The 26,066-nt window shown below is 36.9% G+C and overlaps 1 protein-coding gene across 5 annotated transcripts in view; it reads left to right on the top strand.

Moving 5' to 3' along the window:
• Positions 1-26,066, top strand: part of LOC135207343 (protein nubbin-like) — a 667,378-nt gene that overhangs the window by 383,588 nt on the left and 257,724 nt on the right. For all 5 annotated transcript variants that reach the window (XM_064239063.1, XM_064239065.1, XM_064239062.1 and 2 more), the window contains exon 2: positions 15,762-17,487. In XM_064239063.1, the coding sequence (XP_064095133.1) occupies positions 15,768-17,487 (1,720 nt within the window). In that variant the 5' untranslated portion in view covers positions 15,762-15,767. The remainder of the gene's footprint in view (positions 1-15,761; positions 17,488-26,066) is intronic.

Raw genomic sequence — 26,066 nt, 5'->3', positions numbered from 1 at the left:
ATTCTGTCAGATTTCGTCCTGAAATTCAGTCCCTGTGTATGTGCATACTGATATAGACTGACGTACATTTTTGTATCTTGAGTATTCCGTCATTGTTTCTAAGATATTGTATTTATTTCGTTTCTTTTCTTTATCATTTTTCAAAGCCTAGGCGTAGTTTCAGTAACATTTTAAATCAATAGAGGACAAGCATTCATACATTGGGATTCATTAATTAGTTTCATATTTACTTTAGCAGAAACACAGCTCCTTTAAATTACTTCGAAGAATGAATTTTGAGGTACAACTTCTGTTACTGTCTTTAACTGCTGGCACTTTCTTGAGGAGCATTTAACTTTTTTTTCAGTGATCTTTTTTTATACTCGTCGGACAAGCACACACAAATGCACGTGCATCTATTTATCTGTCTGTTGGTAATAGCCACAATGGCCTCTTAGCTTCTCGGGTTCTTCACACTTTTTGGGGAGCTACTCTTGTCACTACAAAGCTTTGAAGTGACAAGCTCATCCAAAAAAGTGTGAAGGAATCGGGAAGTTAAGAGATTGTGAATACTACTACTACTACTACACACACAGACACAGACACACACACACACACACACACACACACATAAGAAAGGGAGGGCCTTAGTATCCATTTGTGTAAGAGGTTTCACGGGCACCTGATGAGCCTTTTGTATGGGTGCATAATGTGGATAATGTTGAGGAATTTTTCTGCTCTGTGGTTCATTCACGACTTAGTATACGTATATGAATGAAACCGTGGCCATTGCCTTGTTTTTCATGTAACTCCCCCATTAGGGAAATTTAATTGACTTACACACACACATGTTCTTCCAGCTTCATGAAAATGGTGTTTGATTCCTCATAAAGCCTCCTAACCAAGCACACTTTTCACTAATGATCCCATCTTGTTTATGTTCGCTTTTGCACCACTTTTACAGATTTTATCGTTTCAGGTATTTTTACACCAATTCCACTATGCAAACAGTTCACCTTAACAGGTTAAAGTTTTTTTTTTTTTTTTCATTCAACATTCACACTTCACTTCTATGTTTCTCTCCTGCCATCATCCATTATTTTTTACTCCCAGATTCCTGTATAAATCAGCAACTCTCATTCTTTTATCATACATGATAACATTCATTGCTCCATCCTACCGATTTCTGTTTACCCAGATGATTTGCGCTTCCTCACATTGACTCTTATCTATCTTCTCTTGCAAACATCAGCTTGTCCGCCCTTCACTTATAAGCCATTGTCTAATCCTACCACTTTTACATTTAACACATTTAATGTACTTTCTCTAACTTCTAAGACCACTTTATGCATAAAGGTGAAGATCAAACGCATCCTTTTCTCGAACTTATTTTGACACATAATCATTTATTCTTTCATTTACATACCCTAACAGATACTTTGCTTCCATCAAAATACCTTTTTATTATTCCAGCGGTTTTTCTTGTTTGCCACACTTCCGCAAGAACCCTCCACGTGACCGCCATGAAGTGTATCGCGTACAACTTTTCCTATTTCAGACTTCTCACATGATAGTTTCATTACAAATACTTATCCACAGTTTCTCTTCCTTGCCTGAACCCACATTGTTCTTTTCCTATCGATCCCATGTGTCACCAGTCTTATTTTCGCAATCTAAATTTTACCGTAAACCCTCCCTTCTCTTCTGATTAATGTCACTACGTCTCCGTAATGCTGTCAGTTTCCTCTCAGGTGTTTTTTCATATACAATGGGACAATTATACCTCCCATCCATTCTTTTTTAACATTTCCATCATTTGACGTGTCTCACGCACCCTGAATAACCATTCAGTCACGCTTAACCCCATTCGACAGTACTTAACTTCTGATCGTTTCAAACTCTGTGTATTCCAAATGCCCTCTTTACATTCTGAACAGTCACTTCCACAAGCACTGTCATTCTGAAGCTTTCACTGACCTTTTCCACTTTTGCATTATTGATTATCATTGCTTCTATCTTTCATATTCCACTAATCTTCATAACGTTCACAAATTCAACCCATGACTGCATGTACTTCAGTCAGCACCCCTTCATTTGCTTCTTTTATGTAGAGCCATTTACGTACCTTTCGAACAACTTATTCTCTCTAGCATACGTGATGAACTTTTCCCCCATTTTTTTTTTTTTTAGAAACGAGCCTTCTTTTTCACATTTCCGTCTTAATTGTGCTTATCAATCTTCATGTACAACTGTGCAAGATCTTTCTTTGTGCCCTGCAATTACGCCATTGATAATCTCCATTTTCCTTCGCTAAACCTCGCGTTTCCTCATTCCATCAACTTATTTTTATTTCCTCGTCCTATCCTCCTCTAACCACAAATGCTCCCTGCCGACTCTGTGACCCCGTCCAGGAATTTTATACATTCCTCATATTGTCCAGCCACTTTTGTGTCTTGAACGTTAACCCATTTTTCATCCGTTTCCTGCTTTTATTCTCTCCTCACTCCGTTCGTATCAAACTTACCTTAATTGCATTTATAACCGCATTTTCACCCCTTCCTCTCCAGGTCAGAATTCTTTCTATTTCAACTTCCACTTTAGCCAAATAAATGAGCAGATATTACTCCAACCACTCGTTTTTTCAGCATTGCATCTTTCAGCTTGCTACTTAGTATACTCTGTAATATATATATGTATATGTATATATATTGTGTGTGTGTTTGTGCAAAGGAAGTACGGTTAGCAATAAATGTCTTATTAAAGGAAAACTGGCGTGCCCCTGACAAAGATTTTGTTTTAGCCCCATTACAAATTACCATTACTATTCTTTTGTGAGATATATTTTTTAAATTCGTCTGAGCAAAAAATGTTTATCTCCCCTCTTTATTTTCCTGTTTATTATCGGGAAAATTCCATTTTCTTCTACATGAAAAAAGTACAGAAAGAATACGAATGAACTCGGGAAGGGAAAACAGTCTAGGTAGACCCAAAACCAGAATCTCTTAATGACGTCATATGAAAATTTAACAATTTAACTTTCCCAGAACGGACTAACTTTGCGGCTTGGTTGTAGGGTACCCTCCGTTAGCGGCGGCTGCTCTGCTGCTGCAGCAGGCCATTAGCCTCGCTAACTAGCTCGGGGTGACAGGTGGTAGTTTGCGAGGGACTTTTGCTAATGAATGGCCGAAAGAGGTAGTTAGCGCGGAGGTGATACCTTGAGAGGGTAGAGGTGTAGAGGCTTTATTAGTTCCTCCGTTAAAGTAATGTCGCCAGGGCGGGACGGCGACGTTAACACGATCCCAAGTTGGACTTGAAAATGGCTCTTGACGTCTGAATGAGGTTGAGCCATTTTGCCTTTGTTTTCTTGCGTTTATTCCATATTTATGGGTTTCGTCTCTTGTTATGCGACTGTCTGAATGGGAAGTAGACCGAGCAGATTTATTCATTGATATTTTATGTTGCTTGGGATGATTATTAAACAATGTGCATGTATGAGTTTTGATGTGTTCAGAATAGTTGTAAGGTGCAATTGCAATGAAGATAGATAACCTTACTGAATAAGAATACTCTCTAAAGAATACTATTGGGCTTCAAGGTTCTCTTTCCGAGTGGTTGGATGGCATATCAACTTTTACTAAATGTTCTACGAATACATTTGTTATGCAGTTTGATAGACACCTCTCTCTCTCTCTCTCTCTCTCTCTCTCTCACACACACACACACACACACACACACATATATATATATATATATATATATATATATATATATATAATATATATATATATACATATATATATATATATATGTATATATATATATATATCATGTGTGTGTTTGTATGTAAGATTAACTCTTTAAGGTGAATAGGTGTCGGCTCCATATCGAAAGCAAACAGTACCAACCTGGGAACAGGCTTCAAAAATAAAGTTTTAAAGCAAGTGCCACTGAGCAAAGCACAAATATCTCCCAGACACGACAAGGAGTGTTGTAGTTCCTCCATTAGATGTCACTGAATGCTGAGTTTGGCTCTTGTGAAAGATTTTTAAAAACGGTGATGAATCCCAGAGGCGCCAGAAGCTTTCCGTGCATCGTTTGCTTCCTGATCTGACACCGAAAGCTCATCAGCAGCTCGTCAGCCTCAACAAACTGTACCATTTACCATTTTTTTTTTTTTTTTTTGCAGAGCCCTATTAGTTTTCCTTCCAAATATTTCTATAATTAAGCTTCAAAAAAGGACTAGGTCTGAATTTGTGGGACGTAAGTGTGTCTGCTGACTTTATATAGGAAGAGTCTGGTAGGATTTCCATTGCTGAACTGTCAGCAAAAAAATACACTTAAATTTGGTTAATTCCTTTGTTCACAATAATAGTACAATAAAAGTAGGATAGAAAGCCTCTTGTCGGTAAGCTCTTTGGGATTGGCTCTGACACGCATTTCTCCGGGTTTCAAGAGCCATTTCGAGAAAAGGGAGAGAGAGGGAGAGAGAGAGATGCTTAGTGTTATTTGTCAGGAAGCTAATATGATTATTGAGCCCGTTTCTATATTTGTTAAATATCATAGTGGAGTCCTAAAATTTTTGTCATTTTATTTGGGATAGGGTCACGGAACTGGTGTTTAAGACAAATGAGATGAATTTCATTTTCTCTGTGGAGACGTGTGTTGCTATTTTAAATAAAAGATGGAAATAAACGGTGAATTTCGACGTTAAATTTGCAGATAAACATTAAGAATACATGATTTATAACGGGACATATTTTTGCATCATTAGTATTAGATTAAAATTGTGGGGGGGGGCCGGGGTGGGGGGAGAAGTTTATTTTGAAGACCAACCATAGACATGTATTTAGTGAGTCATAGACTCGAGTTACTGATGGAGTTAATTTGGAAAGAAAAGACGAGCTTTTTTTTTAAGGGAAAACTTATCCATGCGAGAAACAAAACCTGGGATTTAGAACTCTTTGTTTTTCCTGTCTTATTAAGGGAGGGACTCACCTTTGTGCACAAGGAAGCAGGAGCACGGGAATTTTTATTTGAGGTTATGTAAAGATCAGAGTGCGTTTATACATTATATTGTATCACTTTCAGTGTAGGGCAGTTTATAGTGAAGATAAATTTGGATACTGATAAAGCAGTAAGGGTTCTCGTAAATATGATTAATGGCCAAGATACTAAGGATTCATTTAAAAATGATTTGTGATGTAGATAAAGTGGCTTACGTAAATGCAATTAATGATGTAGATATGATTCATATAAATACAATCAATAATCTACATTAAAATGACTCATCTGAATACGATTAGTGATCTAGATAATAATGATTGATATTAAAAATGATTAATATAAGTACTATTAGTGCTCTAAATAACAATGATTAATGTTCTAGATAATCAGGACTCGTATAAATATGATTAGCTATCTATATAATAATAATTCGTATAAATATAATTAGTGATCTAGAGACCAATGATTCGTGTAAATATGATTCATGATCTAGATAATCATGATTCGTATAAATAGGATTGGCGATCTAGATAATAATAATTCGTATAAATACAATTGGTGATCTAGATGAGATAATGATGATTCATATAAATATGATTAGTGATTTAGATAATAATGATTCATGTAAATACGATTCATGATCTAGATAAAAATGATTCATGTAAATACGAGTATTGAACTAGATAACAATGATTCATATAAATATGATTAGTGATCTAAATAATTATACGATTAATGATCTAGACAATCAGGATTCGTATAAATACGATTAGCGATCTAGATGATAAAGATTCGTATAATTTGCGTCTTATCTCGTCTTCGTTTTCACCTTGGCGAAATCATTCTCTACCCTAACCCCCTTAAACCCACCCCCACCCCTCCCCCTGCCCTCACAGATGTTTACTTAGAAGAATCGGGATGACGTTTCCTAGTCCAAAGAGAGGCAACATAAAGTTAATTATTTTAAAGCGAATAAAATCGTATTTACGAGACGCGACGCCGAAATCAAAGAATGATGTACATGGCGAGGAACCCCTCAGGACTAATTATAGTGGAACCTAGATCTCAGAGAGAGAGAGAGAGAGAGATAGAGAGAGAGAGGGAGAGAGAGAGAGATTAATATATATATATATATATAATATATATATATATATATAAATATATATATATATATATATAATATATATATATATATAGAATATTTGCGTAAGCTAATGGCTTTTAAACAGGAAGAATAACTGAGGGAATACATGCTTAGTGCAAGATTTAACTGGAAGAATGCTATTTTAATATTCTAAGAGAGAGAGAGAGAGAGATTAAATATATATATGAGAATATTACTTTGTGCAACTCAATGACTTTTGAGACAGGGAAGGAATAAATCGACGAGAATACGTCAGGTATTCTTCATTTTTAGTTTTGAACGCTGGCGAGATTTTAACTGGATGCAGAAAAACTATTTTAATATTCTCAGAGACAGAGAATACTTTTATGCAAGCCTACGGTTTTGAAACGGTGATAGTAAGCGAGGTTAATACCAACTATAGTAATGTTGAGGAGAAGATTCTATTGGAAGAAAATATTTTAATATCCTTGAGAGAGAGAGAGAGAGGGGGGGGGGTGTTTTTTGATAATTGAGAATGCTATTATGTGAGAATGAAAGAAATAATTTTAAAGTCAGAGAGAGAGAGAGAGAGAGAGAGAGAGAGAGAGAGAGAGAGAGAGACATTGAAACCGTGAGAGGGAAGGAAAGAAAGAGAAAGAGATTAATGCTCACTATAGAAAGATGTTGACAATTCGCTGACAAAGTTAAACCAACCACAACAGCAGTCAGAAGAAGCTCGGGAGTTTGAAGCCAAATATAAGAAATAAACTCTCGTAAATCGCCCAGCGCAAACAATCGCATAGCTGTTCTCAGGAGCAGGATTTACGGGCTAGAAGGGCTTGAACGCTAATGAAATGGAGGGCATTATTTCGCAAAGTAGAAATAAAGGAAGGGACGGAGTTTGCTGCTTTTGTGAGATCTCCTTAAATAATGGCTGCACCGACGACTGGATTCTACGGGTTTTGGCTTTGCGAATTTGACGCTTGCAAGAAATATTGAGATGTTGTTAATGATAGAAGTATAAACAACAGTGTCTAGGAAATATTAATATCTTATTCACGTAATAAATCAAGTGATTCATTTCTTAAAAACACGACGATATCTTAAGGAAGCTTTACTGTCAACATCTGTAACAACTAAATTGTAGAGTATCAGTTATGGCTGCAGATCCCTTAATGGCAGATTCAAATGAGTTATTTATTGCGTTGTTTTTACTATACGGCATAAGAAAGTTGATCCAGGCGGGATATTGGCTCATTAACGTGTTATATACGTACATTCAAATAATAAATTTTGTAAAATATATTTAGGGTACGAGTTTCAATGCGGAAAGTAATATAATTTTTTTTTTAGCAGATATGGAGTTTATTTCACATTAGTTACCTAACATATGGTTTCAGATTGAAAAAGCTGCTGTCGGAGTCAACATTCCCTTTATCGTTCAAAAACTGAAGGAGCGGTGTCCTGCGTGAGTTTGTGAATGACTGAGATGTAATAGAAACGTTTCCCTTATATCTAGGAAGACTCTGTGTGCTTTTACAATTTGATTCGGATAAGTGTTCACAAATTTACGATATGTATACCTTGCCATAAAGAGAGAGAGAGAGAGAGAGAGAGAGAGAGAGATAGCAGGGGATAGGGGTATTTATTTTTGCAAGCTACAGTATATCTGTGCTGACTGGAGACCATGTTTAAGGTGGTGAGGAGTTGGCATGTTATCTGATGTTCTTGCATTCATGATGACGTCAGCAGTTTAATCTTGTTATGTTAAAGCCAGAAAGTTCATCGCTTTCAAAAGAGAGAGAGAGAGAGATTCTAGACTTAGGTATCCACATTTCACGGAAATCTTTTATTTTGTTGTACACCCATGGTTATTTTAAAATGTTGTTGTATTTTTTTTACTTATTAATGGCGTGTTGTAATTTTCCACATGCTTTTGTCTTGTGTAGTCGTCGGGCAAGTTTGAAAAACAATCATTTTATGAATAATTCCGCGCAAATTATTGCGTAACCTTTGTATCCCGTTGTAGGATATTTATTTTAATGCCTCTGTATACTTTTACCAATATTTCTGAAAAGATTTTGGCTTTTAAAATGTCCTCAGAACTTCTGTAGAAACAAATTCAATGAAGCAGAAACTATGAGGCAGAACAGTCAAAGAGGCCGCCGGGCGCCTAAGTAGCACTGATGGGAACTCGGGAAACCTTTGAAAAGGCGATGAACTGAACCGGTCAGGACGTCGGCGAACATTTACAAATTCTCCGAACTGTCCACGTATGGCCTGGCGATATCAACATAGATTTCCGAGGAAAGGAGGCGGAAGTCCTTTGCTTCATCGCTGTTATGGGGGGTCTTCTTGAAATGCTTTCCGTTTTGGGTTCGGTTTGTTTGCATGTCTGAATGGTTTCCTGGAATGAAATGGTTAAGTTTAGATAGATTCATCTGCTGACTAAGGCGCGTTCGTCTTTTTCATTGTATATTATGCAGTGAGCATACATGTACTACATTGATTTAACACCATTTTCTCCCACCACCTGCTTTCTTCGTCCGTCTGCCTAAACAGAGCTTCAGTGATAATTCCGATAATTCCCTTAAGTCTCTGTAGTCGATGATTAAAAAACCGTAGAGATCTTCAGTGTCATGTCTTGCCACACTGAGCATGCCCGTGCACCATTGTCTTCCTCTAAAGATTTTTCACCATTTATAATCTCTCGCGACACCTTTGTTGATGTTTTGTTGATTTTTTCTTGTTTGTGCATTTTTCACCATTTCTGTTTTTCCTTTGACCTCAGTACCATACAACAGTTATTAGGAAAGAACATTCAAAAGTGTTCGATCCCCCCCCCCCCCCCCCCCCCCCTTCTTAACCTGGTGTTCGGTTACGCTTGTGCGCTCTCATGTTTCCTACGAATTTTTGCATTATTGCTTACCTTCTATGGGTCGCCTGATTAAGTTTATTCACACGTCAAACACAACCCTTGTGCTGAACACACTTTCAGAGCCAGTTCTGTAAATCCTGTGCGGTTCCCAAGCTGCCCTATCTAGGCGACATCGCAGTAAATGTAGAAGCAGAGGAAAATAATTGTCCAACCATTTATTACTCTTATCTGATAATGCTAGAAACTGCCTTATGATTGTGATACATCCAATAGAATATTACTTTCCACTTTCACTTCATGTAGTTTTAGATTCCCCGAATGCCCTCATTCATTTTCACCTTGTCAAAAGGAACGTAGAATTTGAACATTGCAAAAATTTATACATTTTCATTTGTCTTGTAAAAGGGCTCATGTTTTCGTGGGTACTTTAACTTAGATAAAAGTTACCATTGGATTTTAAAACTTCTCGTGCGTATGGTTAGAAAGAGGTGGAAGCGTTGAGTATTAATTCTTAATTTCTTGATGAATTCAACTGAATAAAAAAAACTACAACCGTGTGATGTTACATGATTATATAGTTTAATATTTATTTACGTCCTTACGTGCCCACAAACACACACACAAACACTAATTTTGTCTATATAACATATATTGATTTTGTTTTTATACACTCGGCTAAATTTTGACAATTTGAAATCTAGTCAGTGAGGTTACAAATAAGTGAATACAAGTATTAAAGTAACTCGCGAAAAATAATTATGGAAGGAGTAAAATCGTTACCATACAAGTTCCTGGTGACACCTTACCGAAAATGAAAGTGAGTTCGCGCTTAAAGGTATCCTTAATTCCGTCTGTACGTTGTAGTAAATTCATGTAGTGTAAGCGCAGGATATTTGTGAGTTTTCAATAAATAAATTCGCTTTCTTTTATCACGTTTCCAACGCGGAAAAAGGTATAGGTTTCATGGAGGAATGGAAAACATCCACTAAGAGAAAGTTAACCTTTAGTAATCAGATAAAAGTGTGGTCTCCAATATAATATAATATATATCTATATATATATATATATATATATATATTATTTATATATATATTATATATATGTGTGTGTGTGTGTGTGTGTGGAAAATGATGATTTAGCCATATATCAAGAATAGCATAGACGCGAGTGTGTGTGTATATATATATATATACTATATCATATATAATTATATATATATATATATTATATATACATACTTGTTATTCTTGATATATGGCTAAATCCACCCTTTTCACATTAAATTTTTAACGGCCCTTATCAAGCTTAATAGAAATCACGGTTGTTTCTAAACTAATCGTGGTTTTTAAACTTTTTCATAGGTTTCTTTGTAACAGATAAGTATTAGTGTATTTATGAAGTTTCATATAATAAGCAAATGCATATCTTTCTCTCTCCATCCCTCTCTCTGGCTGCGTCCATTATCGATACCCGTCACGCCCTTTGCGCTATAATTCAACGCACTTATTAGATTACCTCCACGCCCCTTGCAGCCCCCTTCCCTCCAATCCCCCGCCCCCGCCCCCAAAGTTAAATTTTCATAGGAGGGGATAGAAGGGAGCAGAGCCCCCTCCCCCCTCTCCCTCCCTCCTGGTCGGATCTGGCGCGAATTTTTACGACTCTTGGGACTCGCCTCTAGGAATTTTCAGGATTATCTCCCAACACATTAAAACGTCATAAACTTAAGCTTCAGGTTGCGACTTTTGGGGGAGGAAGATGGGGGATTCTGCCCCCACCTTTCCCCCTTCTTGTAACTTCCTTCTGCTCTCCTCTAGAGCACCTGAAAGGTAAAACCTATTCCAATCCGCGCCCCCACCCCCCCCCCCCCTCACCCCCCGCCCTACCTTTAGCTCTTGTTTTCTTGTACATTTTTTAGAGGAATTTTCGTATGATTTTTGGTTAAATCTTTTGCAGAAGTAAATTCTGCTAAAAGTTGAACTTGTTCGATTGCTTTCAGTTCCAGAGGAAAAAGGGATCTCAGTCTGTCCTTTTAAATTTGTTTTGGTTTAATTTGCACATTTATTTTGACGTTGTTACGATTGTCATTCAGGAACAAAAAGGAAAGTGAACAGTACACATACTGTATATAACATATATAATTTAATATATATAATATTAATAGAAATAATTTTATAATTTATAATAATTAGATATAATATTTATATATATATATTAATAATATTATAATAATCATATTATATATAATATCTATATATATATGTTATATACAGTATGTGTACTGTTCACTTTCCTTTTTGTTCCTGAATGACAATCGTAACAACGTCAAAATAAATGTGCAAATTAAACCAAAACAAATTTATATATTAATATATAATATTATATATATATATATATATATATATATATATATATATATATATTATGTATGTATAGCCATGAAGAATGACTTTGGAATAAAAGTGATATATATACTTTAAAAAATATAAATAATTAAATATATATATATATATATCTATATATATATATATATAGTACATATATATATACATACATGTATATATATATATTATATATATATATATAAATATATATATATATATATATAATATATATATGAAAGGTGACATTCCAGATGTCCTTTAAGTCCAAGTTCAGACCCAATGGGGAAGAGGGTGAGAATGGGGTGGGAAGGGGTTAACGTAAAAATTACAGTTTTTGAGGTCGCTGAGGAGAATAGTGACACTCCTGATACCCTTTAAGTCCAAATTCAGTCCCAATAGGGAGGGTAGCGAGAAAGTGGTGACATATAATAATAATCGAAAATGGCAGATATTAGTGTCTTATCCATAGTTTTCGAGGTTGCTGGGATAAATAGTGACACTCCCAAAGCCCTTCAAGCCCAAGTTCTGCCCTAATATATATAACCATACATACATACGTACATGTAGAGAGAGAGAGAGAGAGAGAGAGAGAGAGAGAGAGAGGGTGATAATAAATGCTGGTTTTGTTTTTAACGTCTCTTCCAAGTCTCGATAAAAACCAAATTGCAATATTAAAAATTTTTTGTCACTTTCTTTCTTGCAATCTCCGTCAAAACAAGATTCAATAGATATGTGAGGTCCATTCTGCATTTTGTCCCCTTACACGTGTCGCTCTCTTTGGTCAATTTCACATGTGGTAAGTAGCCACACTTTTACTTTCTATTTCCGACTATTTCCCCTTTTCATCAACTAATTTATGCACTTCTTTCTCGATCAGTTATCTCTCATACCCAGTACTTTTACCTCAGAGGTCGATATCGTCCGTCTACTGCAAGTTCTTATCGAGCGAGACCGAAAGCGTGGGGCTCTCTGGCACTTCGTGGCACCCACATGGTTTATGTCCCTCGTGTAACAAGGAGGGAGAGCCAAAGCGATGAAAAAGTGCCACTATAGCGTAAGGCGGTGCCATTACCTTGATCCTTACGTGGGTTACCTGCTGGTTGTATTCCTGCGATTGTGTGTTGAATTGGGTGATTCGAGTGATGGGGTATTTCTCTCTCTCTCTCTCTCTCTCTCTCAGAAGTTATGATGGAGAGAGAGAGAGAGAGAGAGAGAGAGAGAGAGAGAGAGAGAGAGAGAAAGGTATTGTTGTGGTAAACTATAAGGGCCCGTGTGCAGGGGTCAGACTGTTGGTAGGAGTGCCTATACGAGATGAAGGTGCCATTTGCTGCCATGAAGGGCTTTTGAGCAGGAATGGGCTGCTTTTGGCTCGTGTCACGAGGCCTAAAAAACATTTCGGAAGAATGAAGAAGGTGTGTCAGGGAAAAATGGAGGAGGAGGAGGAGTAGGAGAAGAAGAAGAAGAATGCGCTTTCGCCTTGGGCGCTATGAAAGCGACGCACCTGTGATCCCGTGATGCCTTTATGACAGCTTCTTAACACCCCCTCCCTCCATTCTTAAACCTCCCCCCCCCCCCCGACCCTACTCTTCGCATCCATTTCCCCTTCTTTTTCCTCCCCTCTAACTCTCCCTCCCATCCCATATACCCCTCTTTCCCCCATACCGCGACACTTGCCACTCCATATATACTATTTACCTTTCTCTTCGACCTCATTCCCTCTCATTTTCCTCCAGTGCCAATTCTCTGCCACTTCATTGTGTTGCTGGGGGATGGTATGTGGGCGGTACCGGGGTAGGCCTCTCTCTCTCTCTCTCTCTCTCTCTCTCTCTCTCTCTCTCCTCCTTTTTCCAATCCCTTGACGAGTGACTTCGCCCCTTCATTTTAGGAGACTTATTCCCTTCCCAGTCGGGACTGCGCTTAGCTGGTCATAGTGACGGCATCTCGAAGTCGAGTGGTTTTCTGCTTCTTCGAAAACCGAGTGATTTTCATTCTCTCAAAAAAGTGAATTTCATTATATCAAAGAAGTGAATTTCATTATATCAAAGAGGTGAATTTCATTACATCAAGGAAGTGAATTTCATTCTATCAAAGAAGTGAATTTCATTACATCAAAGAAAGATTCATTCATATGTAAAAGAAGGGAATTTTCATTCATATCAAGAAGTGATTTCATGATATCAAAAGAAGTGAATTCATACATCCAAAGAAGTAATTTCATTATTGAAAAAGAAGTGATTTTCTTCTATCAAAAAAGTTAATTTCATTATATCAAAGAAGTGAATTTCATTACATCAAAGAAGATCATTTCATTATGTAAAAGAAGTGATTTTCATTCTATCAAAAAAATTAATTTCATTATATCAAAGAAGTGAATTTCATTATATCAAAAAAGTGAATTTCATTATATCAAAGAAGTGAATTTCATTATATCAAAAAAGAGAATTTCATTATATAAAAGAAGTGAATTTCATTCCATCAAAAGAGTGAATTTCATTATATCAAAGAAGTGAATTTCATCATATATTATGTCAACAAAGTAATTTCAACGTATCAAAGAGGTGAAATACATGATATCAAAGAAGTGAATTTCATTATATCAAAAAAGTTAATTTTATCAAATAAGTGAAATCTTATTACATCAAAGAAGCGAATTTAATTTTTCTATATCATATAAAATCATGTCATTATATCAAAGAAGTGATTTTCATGTTATGGAAAAGTTACTTTCATTTTATTAGCGAGGATTCAAAGATATGATTTTCTGGTTTTCAATGTCGATCCTCACATTCTAATGTAGTTGATTTACCTAATCAAAATGGAGCGATTTCCACTTTCTGGATCGTGTGGTTTTTCGAGTTTCACAAACTGAGTATTTTCACGGACGCTTTTTCACAGACTAGTGATTTTTGCATATTCTGATCAAATGAGCAAGGATGTTTGTTATCAAAGACAATTGATTATCAAATGATCCACATTTCATTGTCATTGATTTATTTTAAACAATATATCAGTCAAAATGTTTTGAATTGAACCTCTAGTTGTGTTATTATCATTGCCGTCGTTGTTATTGTTCGAACGTGAATGTGTTGTCTACAGTGTTCTAAAAGCAGTGCTCGAACTGAACGATTCTAAAAGTTCGACAAAATGAGTTTTGGTTTGAAGAAGCCATCTGCATCCTGCGAAGTAAGTAATTTTGCGAATTAAAATTTATGAACAGCGAGCTTCTGAGTGATTGTTGTTACAAATCGCGCTTTCTTATTTGTGAATGTATATTCGGGATGAAAATGATGATGAGGTTCTGCAAAATGTATGAAATTGGTTTCGTGTAATGACGATGATGCAAGAAGCTACTCCTATAACTTGTTTGTTTGCATGGTTTTTTTACGTTGCATGGAACCAGTCGTTATTTAGCAACGGGACCAACGGCTTTACGTGACTTCCGAACCACGTCGAGAGTGAACTTCTATCACCAACCTATAACTTGTGTCCATATGGATAATTTATAAACAAGGGGCTATTGGCGTGGTCAGTGAATTCGCCAATATCTTTGCTCATCTTGACAATTGTCCATGGTAGGAGGTTAGAGACAGAAGGGCGTGGAGGAGGTAGCCAAGCACCTAGGCTTTCCTCTCACTGTATTGCAAAAATATTTCGAGCGAATTGCGAGAGTAAGATAAATGCTTCTGCCGCCCAATGCCAATTGGATGCTGCCTGTGGCGACCTCTCGCGCCACGGATGGAACTCCCCGAAACTACTTTGACCCCAAACTTCTGACAGTTTCTAAGATTTATCGGATTGGTGTATTATAACTTTCGAGTGCTTCGTCTCTCTATCAGATGATAAAGGCCGGTAACAGTGAATGATGAACGAACACCATTTTACTCCCAACAAAAGATGTCGTAGCGTCTGGTGGTCTGGTGACCACCATTGAAAGATCACGTCTTTGCAGTCCAGTTCAAATTGTCGTCCGTCTCCATTATTCTTTCACACACCCTTTTGCTTGAGCTTTTCACTTTTTCGGTTTTTGAACGTTTTCTAGAAGTATCATCACAGGGGACAGGAAGATGCATTTTTCATTGTGGTGTGGTTAGATTTCGTATGACTGTTTCTGTTCAATTGTGCTATTAAAATCGCTATAATATAATTGGTTTTCATTTATCAGTTTTAATATTGGAATTTTAGAAGATACGTATCTTATTTTTTTTTTTTATTTCATTACCTCTGTATTTCTTGACATTGTGCACTGTGATATTCTAAGTTTTCTTTCGTAATATCTCTCATGTTTAAACCTTAATGTAGTCATAAAACCTTTGATAAAAGAAACTTTTAACGTAAATGAAAAGATATATATCGTGTGAACAGATTTTTTTTCCCTTACAATACATCTAATAGAAAATTTCTCTTTCAATTCCAGGTCAAGATGAGTGCTACTGAAGGGGTCAGCCGTGCCCTGGCTGGAACGCAGCAGCCCTTGATGACACCACCCGCAGTCACGCCTCCTCGCCCAGGCCCTCCCTCACCGTCTTTCCCTTCGTCTCCTGCCTCGAATTTTTCGGCCTTTTCCAGCCCCTTCAGCGTGACGAATATGATTCCGAGTGGACGAGGGCTCACCATAAGGACCACTCATCACAGGGCACTGATGAACTCACCAGCACCCATGGACGTCATGGATCTAGGGCGGCCTCAGGACTTCCTCCCGGAATGGAATACTGAGATCAAGTCCCTGGAAGTCAGCAAGGCAGAGATGACGAAGGCAGAAGTTCACAGAGTGGATGTAAGCGTCAGCGATTTCAACAGAATTGACGTCAACAGGATGGAAATCAACAGGCCAGAAGTAAGTAGAGCAGATGTCAGCAGGATTGAAGTCAACAGACCTGAAGTTAGCAGAGCTGACATCAGTAGGATGGACATCAACAGGCCTGAAGTTAGCAGAGCTGATATCAACAGGGTAGATATAAGCAGGGCCGATGTGAACAGAACTGATAACACCAGCAGATCGGATATCAGTAGAAATGACATCAACAGAGCTGAAATAACTAGAGTTGATATGAACAGAGCAGACGCTAGCAGACCTGACGTCAGCAGGTTAGATATGAACAGAGGGGAAATAAACAGAACAGCCGAGGCGAAGAGACCAGCAGCCGAAATTGCCAGATCAGAGACCAACAGAGTAGAAGCCAATAGAACCGACCTCAGTAGGTTGGACAGTAGCCGCATTGAAGTGAGCATAGCTGACATCATGAAGCCTGAAGTCAGTAGGGTAGATATGAACAGGATTGACCTCAGTAAAATTGAAGTCAGCCGAGCTGAAGTGAACAGAACTGATAACTTTAAATCTGATTTGACCAGAGACGAGAGTGAGAGCAGGACAGACATAAGTAGGCCGGACAGCGTTAAGGCTGACATCAGCAAGCTTGATATCAATAAAACTGAGCAAGAGAAGCGAGACGAGAGCAGAATGAGTCCCCTGGATGAACCTCTTGGCAGTCTGCTGACATCTCGCGAGGACTTCCGGAACTGCTTCGTAACTGACAACCACAAACTCCCCATCATTACAGAGTCGCCCAAGAGAAATTCGTTTGGAAGTCTCCTAGATTTTGGCACCAGCGAAAGGAGGAATAACACCTGCATTGACGGGCGTATGAACGTCAGTGGGGGAGGAGGAGGTGGTGGGAGTGGAGGAGGGGGGACAGGAGGAGGGGGAGGCCAGTGGCACCGAGGGTTTGAGGGACTCTCGGCTGAGAGATGTAGAGCCTGGGCTCGTTATTTAGCTCACACAGTTTTAGCCCCTCCGCAGTCACCGCCCACAGAGAGGTCCACGCCCTTGGAACCGTTCCCTTTGAAAGAGAGGCCCATCATACCACCAACCGATCAGGTTACAATCACCCCAACGACCTCACCTGAAACACCTTCACCTAGTCCTCACTTCGAGGATGGCAGCCCACGACCCATGCATCATCCTCCGCTGTGGGCTAAGAGGCGTCCGTCGTTTGGCTCCGACGCCCACGTCCACAAAGTCCTGAGGATGGACACGCCCCATGGAATGCCTCTCATGAGGTTAAATGACTTGGGGCTTGATCTCAGCCTAAGACCTTTACAGGATGCCTATTCACATCGAATGCCCCTCATGCACCCGCCAGGTAAGCGGATTTGTTTCATTTCCTCTTGTCCTTTTCTTTGTGTTAAGTACGTGATGCTTATTTACTCAAGTGGGACTTCATTATATTTTTGTTTACCTTCCTTTACCTTCGTCATTGTTGACCTCAGTGTCCCTACATGCCGTGTCTCCTTTTAATTCTGTGTTGTCTAGAATTATTGCAACTTTTCCCCTCATGACTGGAATCGTCGTTTGAGATATGAAGAACTGAAGTTTAAATCCACGAGAATCTTCGGAGTAAAAAAAAATATTTTGGGAAATGGTATTATCGAGTTACTTTACTCCTTTCTATTAGATATCTATCTTACGGACTTCGTTTGTTCGTTGTAATTGAAAAGTATCGTTATCATATTAAGCAAACGGTATCATAGGGAAGAAGGTTGCTGAAAATGGAATGAAGTGAAACGTTTCACCTTAAATACTAAATTTTCATACGTTTCATTAATTGTCGGATCATGCAGAGGCACCAGATGGAAGAGGCCTTTCACTAATGTTTTCACATTCATCACATCTGAAATACAATATCCGAAACTAACATTCATTGCGTACGACTGTGAAGTAACTGACACCAAACAGAACAGGCGTTTGAAGCGGTTATCTTCATTTTCATCAACAAGAGTGCAACGTTTTGCGCGTCATCAAGAAGCACCTTTTTTTTTTCGTAATATCTTTAGCTTTTTAGTGATATGCTCTCCCTCCCCAACCTTGTTCCCCCATTTCCTTGAACTTTTGCTCTGTAACACCTATTTTTCGAGATGTCTCTCTCAGTTGTCACCTCAAGAGGGGAGTGGAGCTCCATGGGGGTGGAGCCTGTAGGGGGAAGGGGAAGAGGACGAGGGCACTCCCCGGGAGTAGGATCCTTAGGGGAAGGAATGGGCGTAGACGAAGGAGAGCTACAGTAGGAGTGTCAGAGCACACTTGATATAATTAAAGCCTAGCCTTAATAATGTCTAATGAAGTTAAGGGCGAGACCGGAGGGTCGGTGGGACTTGGGGAGTGCACCGTCGGGCTGGTTGGAGGCCCGTGGTCTTCTGCCACCCCCCTCCCCCACTCGTGGCCACCCCCAGACATCCACAATTACAGCGGCTTTGTATCCGGCGTCACCTCTGAAATTACTTCTTTCCCTCCCAGTGGCTAGCGCTACGTCTTTTTCCGAATCATGTGCCTTTTTAGACTGGAACTGCGTAATGATGTTATATCATTTTTATGTGAAGTACGTAGGTGTCCTCCTCCTCCTCCTCCTCCTCCTCCTCCTTTCCTTCTTTCGTTTCTTTTACTTCGTTTTTCGTTTATACAGTATATCTTTTGCTATGATAAATGTTAGCCGATAATGCACTAATATCATTAGGAATGATTTTTTCAGCACTAAACTGTCCTAATTCAGCTACCGAAAGAATCCTTTATTTTATTGACAAATTAATATTATTGGACTATAAATATAAAAAATCATTATAAGTATAAACACTCATTATAAATATAAAAAATTAGTAGCAGTATCAAACTTCCGGTCAAATGATTTGTAGTAAAATACATGTGGATCTATTGATCACTGCTCAGTATCTTACAGTCACTTTTGGGTGTTTTGGTGCAGTTTCTGAATTTAGTTAATTAATGGATTGCCAATTTGTAAGTTCATCTATCATCTATCTGTTCCATATTGAACATCAGAGTTTAGAAGAAAGTTTATTATGATCTAAAAAGTAACATAACACTTCAGTTGAAATCTTTATTACATTAAATAAGATTTGTGATAACCGTAAATATTTTTAATTGAGTATTAGTGTACTTTTTCCCTGAGTAAAGATCAAAGATACTATTGAGTACTTCAGAAGTTCTCTTCTTATGTTCATGTTTTGAAACGCTTCACGAAAGTAGGAATAATCTCTTCATATGTTTTCCTACTCTTTGATACTTCATTTTTTTATATATTATATATGTTAAAAAAACAAAGAAGATCATTTTTCTCTTAACATATTTACGTTCTCTTTGCGATAGGAGAAACCATCACGTATGGTACTAAAGATGAGGATAGTCTTTGGAAAAAGTTAATTATTTAAATATGATATTCTCATTGTCGTGGTATGAATTTATCCTTTAATTTCCACATGATTTCTGTCTGACCCAACGCATAGATTCTTAACTACTACACAGACATTTTACGCGCCTTGAATCAGTTATGTATTCGCCTTGTCTCACATGAATAAATCTCGTTATTATTGACGTTATTTTTGTCCTACTGCATGTATTATCATTGTTATTATTATCATCATTATTATTAACAAGTTTTATCGCATTGAAGCAATGACCTCAACATTTTAATTTGTAATGGGCAATTTATCAAAGTTTGCCATTCTGAAGGAAAGTTTTTCTTATTTTTCTCTTTAGCATTAGTGGAGGAGTGGATTAGGCTTTTTTTAAATGAATATCTAATTCCGTAACAACTGTGACATAGCATAGAATCAGTATCTTGTACTAACTAACCAAAGGAGGATCTGGACAAATGACGCAATGTAATTGCTCTTAACATAGCTATGCCACGTTTCGTCAATACGGATAATGAAATCTGATGTAAATTTTCTGTCGTAACATTTTATGTGATGGTACATATGCTGAAGGATTTCACAAAATGATCTCTCTCTCTCTCTCTCTCTCTCTCTCTCTCTCTCTCTCTCTCTCTCTCTCGCTGATTTTGCTCTAAGTTATGATGCAAAACAAATGCTGTCTTAATACATACGTGTATAATATATATATATGCATGTATATATATGCATGTATATATATATATATATATTATAATATATATATATATATATATATATATATATATATATATATATAATAATACGCATAAATGAGTCGTCTGCCATATCACTGCTTTGAAGCTAAATCAGTTACTACTCTCCAGTGCCAAAGCCTTCTATAGCGTTCATCCTTCATGAATGGGATAAAGGATGAACTTGCAAATGAGTTTATATATTGAAATTGGTGTTGCCAGCTGATTACTAGACCAAGTTATGCTAAAAGAGAGATAGAGAGAGAGAGTTTGAGAGAGAGAGAGAGAGAGAGAGAGAGAGAGAGAGAGAGGATAAACTAGATATTGTCCGGAATATTAGTACGGAATGATTATTTAAATTATAATTTTAACAGATACGTGATTTGTGCATGCTATGAGTCTGTATTCTTATAAATAGTATGTGTATCCACAAACGCACGAATATATTATATATATATATATATATATATATATATATATATATATATATATATATATATATACATACATACACATATAAATAAAGGTTTTTTTGCCACGAAGGAAAAAATGGAAAAAGCGAGATAGCCAAGTACTTTCGGTCCTATTCGGACCCTTTGCCTCAGTAAAGGGTCCGAATAGGACCGAAAGTTCTTGGCTATCTCGCTTTTTTCATTTTTTCCTTCGTGGCAAAAAACCTTTATTTATACATAGCATCACGTTTTATATACTTCGTGATCATATGCATATGTACCTATATAATATATATATATATATATATATATATAATATATATATATATATATATATATATATATATATATATATATATATATATAGATACATATGCATATATGTGTATGTATGTATGTATTTACGTGTAAATTTATATAGCCAGTAGTCTGATGAAAGGCTTTCATTTGTTATGTAACTGGTATTTTAATCATGCTAATGTATAAAGAAAAAATCCATGAATAATCACTTATCTCAGAAGAGCTTCAATATTTTTTCAAATGAAAACATTCAGAAAATTTCTTTATTTGGGCGGCTAAGAGATTATTCGTATATTCCAAATGTTTTTGGAACATTCAGCTGGCCTTATACCATCACGGAGAAATGCATATCTAGCAAAATCGAATAGACTGTCGAGTTGTAGGAAACCTAGACATTCGTTTACCAGTTACATAGAAATTTATTGATATTGAAAAATAAGTTACTTGCAGCGTACTATTTTTAGTCATTGAGCAATATGTATTTTGTTATAAATTGTTGCTAAGGAAAATTATTCCAGTAAATGTTTCTGTTAGTACTGAAAAAAATAAATATAACTTGTATCCTCTTTTAAAATCTCCTGATGTCAGTATATAAATATAATCAGAGATTCGGTCGCTTGCCGTTCCCTTGACTATTCATGTACTTTAAAGCAGTAGGTTTTAATTGCAAGGCTTCGTGCAGATAAAGCATATATCATGTGTCTGTAAATGACGAATCGAGAGACTCTCTAGTAATTGCAAAAAGGAAAATCGTTAATCCTGACTGCGGAGTTGACAGCATGAATGCTCTTGTGTAATGATATCCTAAAAGAAATTTACCAGAAAATCTTTCTCTTATGTCAGTCACATGGAAGGTAAATAGATTAGAACCAAAGCAGTATTCAATATGTGATGTTATTGATGGTGTGAAAAAGTTTTTCATTGCCCGTTTTTTAATATGTTCAGATACGAAGGTCCGTTGTTGGTAAACGCTTTTTTCATCTTCTTTTTCTTTAATCAAAATATAATTAAACACCATTTTGTATGCCTTATTTAAGACGGAAAAAATCCATAAAATGGTTTACGGTATCTTATAAATTTGGTATTTCTTTCACTTACATTAAATTTTGAAAAGCTACCGAGATCTAATTTTCAAACCTAAGACCAGATTGTAAATCAACTCAAAAGCTAGATTAAAGATTCCCTAAGTTATATAGGAAAAATGTAGTTAAGCGCAATTCTGATAAGAGTATTTAAATTTGTAATATTAAATTCTATCTTAAATTTTAGACACTTTTCCGTGTTTTCTAACACTCTCAGGAAACGAATGCTTACTGAGGAACGGCAATTAACTTTTAAAATGCTGTTTCCTCTAAACGCAAATCTATTCAAATAAATTCACACAACGAGCGACTATAAAAGAGCAATCAGTTGGGAAAACATGGCTGAACCGTAAGGAAAAAGAATATTTCGCCGCAGACTAAAGGATTCCGAGGGGAGAGAGAGAGAGAGAGAGAGAGAGAGAGAGAGGAATAAATGGAGAATTTGCTCTTGATTTGTTTACTTGTCACGGCTCCAAACAGGAAGAGCCACCCCATTACTCTTCGTCGAGTCTCCTGGGGAATGTTTGATCAGGTCTGGGCTATTGACCTATCATATCTCTCCATTACCGTGACGTCACGGCTTTCTCGCACGCCCATTGGTCGGAGAAGTTTTCTTCAGGTTTCGACTTCTAGGAGAGATGGTCATTAGTTACTTTAAATTGATCGACGGCCAGCCATCGCTGTAGTCTGTTCGTCTCATGGCGTCGTGGCTTTGAGAGATTTCGTATTATTTGCATCAAATATAATGATGATAATAATAATAATATTTTCATTTTCTGCTGCCCGGTAAGACTTCTCTTCATTTGTAGAGAGAATTCGTATCCCTTATTTAGGAATATGGTTTTCCTTCCAGTATACGCATAATATAATATATATATATATATATATATATATATATATATATATATATATATATATATATATATATATAGCGTGTGTGTGTCCATAAGTGCGAGTGTAAGTACATTATATATTACTTGTAATATTCGATATTACATTGCATTATAGTATATTTGCAATTTTGGAACAGCTGTAAACAATGAGCGTTATTATGGGCCCTGTTTAAGTCAAGAGGTTTAGGCATTATCGTTTCTTCCCTTTTATCCCTTTTCTCTTTTTCTTTTCTCTTTTTGTGCTTCCATTATGCATTAGGTAATGGCATGAAGAGAGAGAGAGAGAGAGAGACGAAGAAAAAAATGATGGGGAAATGAAGAGAGTTCTAGTTGCGCAGTATGCACGACGTCCACTGAAGCGATTTGCAGACATGAGTGTGTATTTAAGAATGCCTACGTACACGTCTCATATGTACATGTTTATGTGCTGGCCACGTCTATCTAAATGTATGGAATTCATCATCGTTCTCTCTCTCTCAAATGGGTTATGCGCGAGCCGACACCGGACTCACAAGGGGCGTACGCCTCCCGCCGCTTCGCCCTCGCGATTTTGGTTTTTGTGGCCCCTCGCTCCAAGGGCCCTCGGCCCGTGCCCTGCCCTCCCGGAGGTTTAGGGCTCCGTTGTCGGTCGCCAGCTTGTGTTATATCGCCTCCCAAAGCTCCCCGGCCATCTCATATTCGAAAAATTCTTATTTTCTGGAGGAAGGATCCATAATTTACTCCTGGAGGCGGGCTAACATGAGCCCCATTTCTCAAGTGGTCAGTTTACCCGCGCCGTCGCTGCTGCTGCTTCTGCTTCTGCTTCTGCTTCTGCTGCTGTCTGCTGTGCTGCTGCTGCTGCTGCTGTTGCTGTTGCTGCTGTTGCTCTGCTACTGCTGGCAGTGTTGCTGCTCTTGTTCAAGAAAGGAGGAAGGAAGAGAAGAGGAGGAGGAAGGGGGGGGGAGGGGGAATGAAAAGAAGAAAGAAAAGCGAGGAAAGGAGAAAGAAAAGACTGGAGTATTGTGGCAGTAAAGGGTAGTTTAATTCACCTCAAGTTCTTTGAAATTTGGAGTTAATACTAGACACGTTGTAGAGTTAGGACGCATCAGTAACCAAGTCATGTAGTGTTCAATGCAAGAGACAAAGGTCAATTTCCCTTCAGTATATTTCAAGAAATGCTATTTTATTTATATCACTAAACAGCACAAATTGTAAAGTAACTTTGAACCGCAACTTGCATGTGTGATAACTTCCCTTGATGGGAAACGCTCTCTCATTTCCTCCTTCCATTTGGCCACCTGAAGCGCCTCGATTTCAATAAGTTCCGAAGAAGAAGAAGAAAAAGTAGATGACGAATCCGATCATAGATGGCGCTGGGTATCACTTGGAGATTTTGGGCGGAATGTAAGATATGCAGGGAGGCTTCGAGAATCCTTCAATAAGTGAAGTTTTAAGAGTTTTTTGGGGGGAATCTGCGAAACTCGTTCGCTTCGCTTTTTCTTTTTTTTTTTTTTTTTTTTTTTTAGAGGAGAGAGAAGAGAGGGGTTTATGTACCAATAGCAAATTTCTGTCATTCATCCATTCTCGCTCCATTTTGTTGAGAAACTCTTTGCTTATGATCATGTTTCTTGGAAAACATTTCATGAGAGCAGGTGTAATTTTAGTCATTTCAGCAAGCACCAAATGTAAACTAGTCTTTTTTAGTAGATAATTTGTCTTTAAAATTTCTTTTTGTTCACATCATCACTCAATAATGGATATTTCATAGTTACACCAAAAATTTACGTTTGTGAAAGGATTATTGTAAAAAAAAAGTCTATAACTGGAATTTTTGTGGTTGGAGGATATATTTTGGCGTCAATTATGGTTTGCGTAAGATTTTTAAAATGAATTAAAGTGTATTATACAATATATTTATATATGTATGTGTGTATGTTTGTGTTGTATATATATAATATTTATATATATATATATATATATAATATATTTTATATATATATATATATATATATATATGGTAAACTAGTTATTATATATATCATATATATATATATATATATATATATATATATATATATATATATATATATATATCTATATATATATATATATATATTATATCCTCGAAGCATCATTAAGGTGGAAAATGGCAAGGGCGCGAAGCTGCCTCGGGAAAAATTCATTTCTTATTTGGTTAGTTTCTCGCGCGGATACTTTATTGAGGTGTGTTTGTTCCCGGGCTCTTTAAGATGCCCGTAATGGCAGATATAAACTTGAATGAGGATGTGTTCTTATGAAATAATTGTTATTAATCCATTTTACGGCTGGGGCTCGCGCACCAGCACACCCCTTTCCAGAACGTAATAAACATTTATGGTTTTTCATTTTACTTAATTTCTTCCTCCTCCTCCTCCTCTTACTCCTCCTCCTCCTCCTCTCCTCCTCCTTCCTCCTCAACCTCCTCCACCGTTTCCCCTCACTGTACTTCCACCTCCTTACCAGCCCCCACTCCGTTCATTCCTATTTTTGAGGATATTCTTTTTTTAACTATTAAAGAAAATATTAATCGAAAATATTTTTATTTCTTTAGTTATTGAAACGATTTTTATACCATTTCCTGATTTCTTACGGTCGAAATCCCACAACGTCTAAACCCGTCATTTATCTCTAATATCATCATGGTACTTCATCACAATTTTACTAAAAATGAACCATTTGTAACAGAAATGGAATCTACGCATGTGAATATTCAGATTTTAAGGGAATGAGAATTGTAAATATACGCTTTACAGCAAGATGTATAATGTATCTCATACATTTGCCGTATACGCAACGACTTTCATGTAAAACGTTTGTTATTGCACATGCCCTAGGAAGAAAAAAATATATATAATATACGGGTTATATATACTTATATATATATATATATATATATATGTTCATGATATATATATATATATATAATTATCTATTATACATATATAAGATATATATGTATGTCTGTATATTTATTATACATATATAATATATATATGTATATTATATATGCATTTATGTATGTGTATATATATAAAATGCATTTT

The sequence above is a fragment of the Macrobrachium nipponense genome, chromosome 32, assembly GCF_015104395.2.
Source record: "Macrobrachium nipponense isolate FS-2020 chromosome 32, ASM1510439v2, whole genome shotgun sequence".
Lineage (NCBI taxonomy): Eukaryota > Metazoa > Arthropoda > Malacostraca > Decapoda > Palaemonidae > Macrobrachium > Macrobrachium nipponense.
Note: the sequence above shows the minus strand (reverse complement) of the source record. Positions and strands in the feature narration are given on the sequence as shown.